General features: G+C 32.1%; 1 protein-coding gene across 1 annotated transcript; it reads right to left on the bottom strand.

Annotated features, from left to right (window-relative positions):
• Positions 1-3,668: 3,668 nt before the first annotated feature.
• On the bottom strand, positions 3,669-5,952 carry K444DRAFT_567504 (interferon-induced GTP-binding protein Mx; the record flags this gene model as incomplete). Its single annotated transcript, XM_024877170.1, has 2 exons — positions 3,949-5,952; positions 3,669-3,893 (listed from the first exon to the last, which is right to left on the bottom strand). Coding segments are annotated over exons 1-2 (2,205 nt in total), but the record flags the coding sequence as incomplete, so codon positions are not given.
• Between the last annotated feature and the right edge of the window lie 3,854 nt (positions 5,953-9,806).

The following is a 9,806-nucleotide window of genomic DNA, read 5'->3' as shown; positions in this document are numbered from 1 at the left end:
TCTAATTTTCTTATTATTTGGCCTTATAATCGGCCGTTTATAAAAATTAGTATTTTATATATTAATTTTAGTTAATATAAATAAAACTTACTTCTTTTCTTCTAATATTATATAAGAAATAAAATAAAATGTATTAATTATTTTTACTTTAATAACTATTTTTATTTTATATCTAAAATATAGCTTTATATAATTAATTTCTTTTTTAAAACCTGCTTTATATAGGTGCTTTACTAATAAGAAACTAATATCTAAATCTAGTATAAAAAAATAATTAGAAATTAATATTAAAGTCTTATTTAATATATATAATATTTCTTTTCTAACCTGAATTAATTTATATTTAATAGAAACTAATATAAATCTAAAGTAAGAAAATTAATTAACTATATATATAATATAAGCCAAGTTAAATAGTTAGAAATTCGAATATTTACTAATATTATCTTAAGAAAACAAAATAGTTTAGTCTTAGTATTTGTTTTAGAATTAGATTTCTTAGTAAATATAGTTTTTTATTTAAAATTATTAGCGGCTACTAGAGCCTTAGCTTTCTTAAATAATTTTAGTAATAGCTTCTTTAGTTATTTAAATAAAATAGTTTTCTAGAAAAAGAAATAAAATAATAATTTTTTCTAATTAGCTTTAATAGCTTTATATATAAAATAATAAAATATAAAATAATTATATCTTTTATATATATAATATTTTGCTTTTTTATTTTTTAAGAAATTAGACTAATAGTAATAATAATAATAATACCGAGAGAAATAGCTATAAATATTATAAGTAATAAAAGTGTTTTCTTTATTTACTAAAATCTTAATTTTTTTATTAATATTTTATATTATTATTATATAAAATTTATTAATAATTACTTTATACTTATCTAGTAACTTTATATTAAATATTATAAATAATATAGAATCGGGATATATATTTTTTATTATAAAATCTATAAAACTAAATCTATAATAATATTTCTTTATTTTAGTTTATTTAGAATATATATATTTAAAGCTCTAAATTTTCTAAATTATTATTATAATTTTAATTAGAAAGAATTAGTAATATTTTATTTTAAGAAATTATTATATTACTTTAATATAAATTAGCTTATTAATTTTAATAGTATTTTTATTAGAAAGTAATTAGATAATATAATATAGAATAATAGTTTTATTTTTATTATATTAAGCGAGCTTTTTTCCGAGTTTTTTAAAGTTCTTTTTAAGCTTTAACTTTACTATTTCTTCTATTACTTTATTAATCTTATTCTTGCCTTTTCCTTTAACTAATATATTAGATATTATAGATATTATATCTATAATATATATATTCTTATCTAGTTTAATAATATATTAGACTTCTTTAGTATAGAGCTTTAATAATATTTTATAAAACTATATTTTATAGTTTAATTAGCTTAAAAGCTCGAACTTAGAAATATATTTTTTATTATTTATAATAATATATTTTATAATTATAAAAGAATAATAATTTAATATTTTATAATTATAGAATAATTAGTAATAAAAGCAAAAGTATTTATAGCCTATTAGCTATATTTATTTATTAGTATATTACTATTTTTCCTTATATTTTTAGCTTAATAATATATGATTTTTTCTTATATTTTTGGCTTAATAAATCCCTGTTTTCTTTTATATTAGATATTATAATATTTGCTCGAGTTCTTTTATAAAGCTTTATAATAAAAGTTATATTTTCCTTTATATTAATTATATAATATCTTTATATTATATAAATAAAGTATTTAATATATAGTTTCTCTAAATACCTAGATAAACCGGAGCTTATTAATCTATTAAAAATATATTTCTTAGTCTAATATAATCTAATAAGGAAATAATATAATAGAAATAGAAATAGAAAAGAAAACTTAATTATATTTACTAAAGAAGAAAGAAGAAAAAAGAAGATTATAGACTTTTATAAAGCTATAATTTTACTAGTTTATATAATAATATTATATTTATATATAATATTATATAATCTGTTTTCTTAATAATACTTATAATAAAAATATAGAATACTTTATAATATTAATATTAATATATTAAAACTTTTATAAAACCTATAATATTAGCTAAATTATATAATTTTTTTGGAAATTATATATAAGATATTAGAAAAATAAAATAAAATAATAGCTTTTATAAAGCTCGAAAATAAGCTTATATTTTTTAAAAAAGAATAATATTATTATTTAGTTTTTAAACTAATTATTTCATATAGTTATTTAACTAGTATTATTATTTTTATTACTTATATTTATTAATTATATTTATTACTTATATTTATTACTTATATTTATTACTTATATTTATTACTTTTAATTACCTTTTAATTATATAATATAATTATTTTATTAAAGAAATATATCTGAAATATATATAAAGATATTTAAAATATTAAGCCTTTTATAAGCTAGTATATTATAAGATATAAAGGCAAGTAGTATTAAAATTTGTTTAATTTATTAAATAAGAATAAGTATAATTCTAATTCTTATAATAAGACTTTCTTATAATTCTATATTATATTTAATTATTATAAATTTTTATAAAAATTAGATTTATTTCCTTTATATCTTATAAAACTATTTTAATAACTTTTAAATATTATATCGAGATTTGATATAATTTTTCAAATATAGTAATTTTAGTATTTCTTAATTCTTTATAAATAAATAGTTTTTAATACTACTTGCCTTTATATATATTTTTATATTCTTATAGCCTCTTATATTTTAGTTTTTCCTTTTTTAGCTTTAAATTATTTTCATAAGAGATCTTTTATTTTGCTTTTCAAGCCCTAAATACTATATTTATAATATAAATATTATAAACCTCGAGTAATAATTTAAAGTCTTATTAATTATAATTAAGTATTAGTATAAGTTTATTAAGCAAGCTCTAATATAGAAACAAAATAAGCTTAATAACCTTTATAAATATAAAAAGAAGCTTAAGAACCAAGATTAAAAACATCTACTAAAAGAATTACTTCTTTTAAATTTATAACGAAATAATAAAGAGGCAATTATAGAGGCATTTAAATAAGAGTATAATAAGAGAGTAAGCAGAGAATACAGAGGAAGTCGAACTTATTATTAAATATTAGTTGGAAGAACAAACATGTTTATAGTAGGCCCTTTGCTACCTCTCAAAAGACCTTAGTTCTCAAGCCATTATCGCTCGAAAGGTCTCTACTATTAGCCTCATAGTCGCGCTCGCCTCTCGACAAGAGTTCCAAATTCGCACTCGCAAGCCGCGGTCCGTTCCAGCCTCCGCAGGGCTACTTAAGAAGAAATCCCCCGCTCCCGAGCCTTCCTAATCGCCTAATATATTTCCTGTCGTCTACAAGAAGACCCAATATATTATTTGCATCGGAAACAAGCGGCTTCCATACGAGCAATGAACGCGCACCTTCAAGCGCATCTCAAATATTTACTTGAGCAAGGTACTAGTAGAGCAGCGGATTATCTACGGCCACCCTGTCTACAAGGCTCAGGGATTGGTTTCTCAACCACATTATGCACTTCAAGAATCACGTAGCGAGAGTCCACAAGATCAACTTCCGACTGAGGGTTTTCCCATATTGATTTTTTTATTTTGCGGCTCCCTTCTATCTTAAGTGCTTCTCATAACCTCTTTTAAGATCCCATGCCCATCTCCCAACTTCGCAATGCGTTCCTCTAAAAACTTTCGCTGCCTTCTTGCAGCCGCAGGTTCCATCGCAATAGCCTCAGCCTCGGAGTCAGTAAGACCATTGACCACAACTGGGGAAAATATCCTCTCGATTTTCCTAACAATGTGGCGCTCGATCACTTGAGTCGTGATGTTGGCGACGAAAGTCTTCTGCGCAACCTGATGCGGAGCTATTAGTTTTGACCGAAACCGAAAGGGTGTTCTAGGGACAGACCTTGTAGATTGAGTACAAACAGTCTAATGCGTCTTCGCAGCTGTGCTTATCCAAGTTGGGATCGGTGCTTCGAAAAAGCTTATTGATGACAGCGGCAATATCAATGCTTGCAGACAAGTGCGACTGCGAGTTACAGCCGGGGACGGGCTTATGTATCATAGCTCCGTCTATAGACGTAGAGAGAGAAGTCTCATACCTCCGTATCTTTGTTCTTGTGATATTGTCAATATAGTAATGGTCATAGTTGATTGGGTAACTCTCAAGGTCCTCCTGAAGAAGTTCCACCTCATGAATAGCTGCCTCGTACCTCGTTCTCACAGAGCCTTGCAAGACAGAAGACCAAAGCCGAGGGTGGATATCCTTGGGGCATTTTTTAAAGAGGAGGTCCTTGAGAAATTGGGTGCAGACGTCTGCGACCTTGTCCACATACTCCATGGCCATGCTGGGCCATTTCGAAGATTGCTCCCAGAAGAGTTCACCTATGAGCAGTGGGTTAAAGTTGCCTGCAAGTTCCTTCCCGCGGGTCCTAATTAGAACTTGGTTCACCCACTCTAGAGCCTCCGAAGCAGTCTTGTTGATAGGAGGCGCTATCTTTCGAGGAGGTGTGTTATCGTCTTCTTCATCCGCAAAACCCTTCTTCTTCAAAGAGACCTCCCTGTTGACAGTTGCATCATTGAGAACAGCGCCCTGAAAGACCGCTGGCATGTCGATGTGATATTTGTGGCCCGTCTTTCGGAAATTTTCGGAGAATTCGTTGTTCATGAACTGAATGACGGCACGCAATCTGCGGCGGGTTGCCAGTGATTTGACTGAAAAAACCTCGTCGACATCGCTAGTGAAGTAATCGCCTTCATAATGGCCACTAGCAGCTGCCTTGCATATCTCGTAGAAGTCAAGGCTAAGCTGGGTGAGGTATTCTTTGCATTCTTGCGGTGTCGATCGGGAAGTCCCCAAGTTCTTCAGCTGGGTCTTGGCTTCGGTCAATGCTTCCTGTAGATCTTCCTGTAGCTTTGGTAGTTCCTGTTGAACGTGGTGGAAGAGCAGCTTGCTAAGGCGGTCCCGCAATGAATCAATACCAACATCTTGTTTAGGCAAAGCCTTAAAGAGAGACTTCCTGAAAAATGCGGCCTCTGATGCATTGCGTTCCATGAAAGAGTTGGAGCTCTCCTCGAAAGCCCGGTTCTTGAGCACATGCCAACCCAGAGTAAAATGGACATCCTCATTTCTCGCTAGGTCGAAGTAGGCCTGTTCCATTCCAGAGCCAGGAATGAGTCTGTCCGGCTTCGTGATGATCCCGAGCGTGCGTTCTCCATGAGGGTCGACGTTTCTGACCCTGGTCAAGATGCCTTGATTGGCATAATCGTTTGTGGCAGCTATCACAGCCAGGCAGATTGTACGAGATTGACTAATGTATCCGTCCGTAATCTCGGCCACGAGCTGCACATCGGCTTTTGTCACCCCCCTTGTGTCCGTTTGGATAAGCCCAGGAAGGTCAACTAGCGTAAGTTGAGGTCTAGTCGGCCCTTCAATTTCGATGCTGAGGACGTCTTTCGCAAAGGCTCGAGAGATGGACCCAGATGAGAGATCGCTTTCAATGCCCATGACTAACATAGCCTTCGCCATAATGTCCGGAAGGTCACCGAAATTTGTAATAACCGCTTTGAAAGAATTAATGGATTCTTTCTCCGCCGCGGAACGGTCACTGTCTGGAATGACCCTGATAGTAAGTGAATCCGTGACAGCCCGTCTCAAGATAATTTCCGTGGCATATCTCGTGCAGAGATTATCGCTCCTGGGGAACGGGATTTCGGTGAGTGCCTCTAGTACGGAGCTCTTTCCAGCAGATTGATCTCCGCAGACAACGATTTGAGGAAGCTGAAGAACGCTATCAAGGCCACACTTGCGCAGTTGGGCGATAATGTTTAGTACATGGCTCTGTTCCTCCGTCTGCAGCCCTTCAATTGATGAGGTGATGGTCATCTCCGGAAGAGCAATAGGATTTTGCACACCTGTGATGGAATATTGAGATCAATTTTAGCTACAGATTCATAGGTAAGAGGGACGCTTACTGGTGCGTCCAGCCAGAATTTCCGCACTTGTATCACTCATGCTTGCAATACTGAGATTAAAGAGCAGTAAAGAATGATAACCACTGCAAAGGGGATGAGAAATTAGACCAGGGGAGCCCTCGTGTATTAAAACATCATCCTAAGTGGAGAAGGGAATCAACTATTGCAGCTATCTGGGTGAGGTGATGGGAGCGCACATTAAGGTACGTGTGGCTGAAAGCTGCTTGCAATCTGACTGCCACGTCACGGAGGGCAAACCCATCCGACTCTATAGGACAAGACACGAATACTGTGCCATTCGTGATGCTGTGTAGCCTTAAGAGACGCTTGTCGACCATACAGATCTTGCATGATGCTGCATGGCTTGTTAATAAGCACATATCAGTACCTACTTATGCCAGCAGCCATGGACTCCAAAGAATTCGAGCCACTAGCCAGCAGCTCTCAAGGAAAAGAAGTCAAATCGGATGATCAACCAGCAGCGGCCAGTTCACTTGCGAGGAATTATGGGGAAAACCAAAACGACCCCCGCCCCCCTTCCCCTCCCCCCGGTGTCGATCACCAGGATTAGGGGTGTCGATTAGGGGCCAGACTAGCCACTGACCCAATGTAGAGGCGCTCGGACAAGAATACCAAAACTCTGGCTTTTTCTTTAATTTAATTCAATTTTATAAGGGATTAATATAATTTAATACTTCTTTTATTTCCTTATAGCGCTAAATTAGGGCTATTTAAATATAAACATTTTTTTATAAAATTCGGATTAGTAATAGCTCTTTAAATTAAAGAAGTTAAAAATTTCATATTTTATAGCTTAAAGATAAGCTTAAGAAAGCCTAGAAATTTAGTAAATAAGTCCCTAAAACCAGATATAAGAGCCTTATAAGCCCATAATTTATAGGGCCTTATAAGACTCAAAAGCTATAATTTAATTAATTAGTATATAAACTCTCTTAAATTAAAATACCATTTTAAGGATTCTTTTTATTATAGGTTAAGAAGCACGTAATTATAATATAAGAATTATAATATACTAGCTTATACTTATATTAAAAGAGCTTAGGTAGCTAATTACAAGTAATTAACACACCTGCCCCAATTGACACCCCCAATCGACACCCCTAATCGACACCCGCGGGGGGAGTCGTTTTAGTTTTCCCCGGAATTATTATCCCTTCGTCTGGCAAGACATGGTCCGTACTAGCGGCCGCACACGAATATCCCTTGTTAGGTAAGAATACAACCATCTCCTCCAATCAATCTATCCGCATGATGCGGCCGCTAGTACGGACCATTTCTTGCCAGACGAAGAGATAATGATAGGATGCGGCTGCGCGATAGGGCGGGGCTGCGATAAGACCACACCGAGCCCCAGACCATCTCACAGCGCCCTTCTTTATGCAGGAGGCCTCCTGCAGGAGCGAAACATCGGTGAACAGAACTGGCGGTTTTGAAGGCGAGAGGCCCCCCAGCTAGATTTTATGATGTCCAATGAAAAACAAGCCGTTCATTCTCCCTTGAACTAGAATGAACCTCTAGCGTTTCTAAGGGCCAATCGATGATCAAGTGGGCTTCCTCTTAGCCTCCTCAACCACAGCAATTTCCTCCAGTTGGCACATGTCAGCATGTCATCGAGTAAAGCTTGCCGCATTACAGCATCGGTAGCGCCCGTATTATTTGGACAAGTCGTCCCTAAGACGGGTCGTTTCGGTACTCCCAAACTCGGCTTCTTTAGAGAGGGGTCTCCGCCATCGCACCGTAAGGTAGCAGCTTCACAGGTAACAAATTCACCAAGTACTGAGCATAACAAAGACTAGTGCCGTTTACGTTTAGCTGCACTATGGGACAGGTACAATTAGACGCAATTTTCTAGTCATATGATTTTGCTCAATACACCATGCCCTTTATTCACGGCGTTGCGTTTATGTGACATTATCCGAGATAAATAATATATATATTCTGAGATAAAGAGCTAATTATTAATTTATTTCGTCCTTTAACTATAGGGTTAAAGAGCTTTACAAGTGAGAGTGAGGCTTGAAATGGCTTATAGAGAGAGGTAGAGAGTTTAATAAGTAAGAGTAGGGTTTGAAAAAGTATATAAGAGATAATAGAGTACTTTATTACCCGTATAGAAAGTCACACAGTCTTCTTTATAGCATTTATACTAATTGACTTATAATTACTTATTAATTTTTCGATTCTTTATTTTTTAAATTTATTACTAAAAATTTATTAATTAAATTATAATTAAATTAAAAATATATACTACTTACTTATAGCCCTTAAATAAATATAATATAATAATCCTTCAATCCTTTAATAATTATTAAGGTCCTCGGAATTAGCTTTAGAAGAGTTTAAAGTCTTTTTTATATAGTTAAGCTTAAAAATAAAAAATTATTTTAAAAGTAGTTTTACTTTAAAACCCTTTCTATTTATTGGTTCACTAGTAATATATAGTACTATTATATAATCGTAAAATACTATTTGCATAAGGTTAGTAAAGTTATTATTATTCAGAAGTAGGGATTATAGTATTATAGTATTAATATGCGATCCCTAAATCTGCTAAGCCTAAAGGGGTCTAGTCTACTAGTCGAGTTACTAATGGGATACAAGGTTATATAACTATATCCCGTATTCCATATCTTATTACCTATATCCCGTATTCCGTATCCCGTGATTATATATGTAACTCCCAAAAGAATAGCTATACTAATACTAGAAACTCTCTAAAAATACGAAAAATAGTATCTCTCTCCGATTATATATAAATTCCCTAATCCGGCCTAGTACCAGATTTCCCAAACATTCTATATATCTATATTGCTTTTGAGATTTTAGTTATATACTAAAGGCTATAGCCTTTTATATATAACTTCTCCTTCTATAATATTCTCCTATCCTATATATCTATTTCCTGCCCTATCCGTATTCGATTTATTTCTCTATATCTAATTATATAGTATTCGTATTAATTAGATACTTGAAAGTATTTATTAGCTTCGATTTCGTTATAGAATTAGCAGGATTTAATTCTCCCTTAATTTATTTAACTTCTATAATCTCTCGTTATTCATATATCTGGTAAAGGTATATTATATTAATTATTAGATACTTTTTCCGAATAGTTCCCAATTTAATAAGGCATTCGTATAATGACTTTGAATCCGTATAGATTACTAGTAGTAGTTCTATTTCTAGTACTTTATTAATTATAGATTTAACTAAAGCGCCTATATTAAAACTATAAGCTATATTATAGAGTTCTAAAACTAGAATACTTCTAGTAATTCTCTTATATTTAGTAAAGAACTAGTAAATAATATTAGTATATCTAGTTCTATTTACTAGAACTAGAATATATCCGATTTAGGAGAAGAGATCTCTATTATTTATAAATAAAGTATCTGTAAAAATAATTAAATATAAGAATTTCTTTATTAGCTTTATGAATCTTAGTTCTCTAGTAATATTCTTAATTTGCTATTAAATATACTTATTAAGTGCCTTTATATTAGATTCCGAGGGTTTAATAGCCTGAGCCATAATTAATAGGTTATATAAAGCTTCTGGTTAATAGACTAATATAATATATATTTCTCTAGTATATTAGGTAATATATTAGTTCTTAATAAAGAGATCTTAATAAATAGTACTTCTACTACTTATAGTAATAGTATTCTTTATAGAAATGGTTCGGAGGTTCTTATACTAGTATTTCTATATAAGAGTAATTTTAGTAGTATCTATATAGATAATACCTTTATTAAACTTGAGATTATA

The sequence above is a fragment of the Hyaloscypha bicolor genome (assembly GCF_002865645.1).
Source record: "Hyaloscypha bicolor E unplaced genomic scaffold K444scaffold_122, whole genome shotgun sequence".
NCBI classification, from domain to species: Eukaryota; Fungi; Ascomycota; class Leotiomycetes; order Helotiales; family Hyaloscyphaceae; genus Hyaloscypha; species Hyaloscypha bicolor.
Note: the sequence above shows the minus strand (reverse complement) of the source record. Positions and strands in the feature narration are given on the sequence as shown.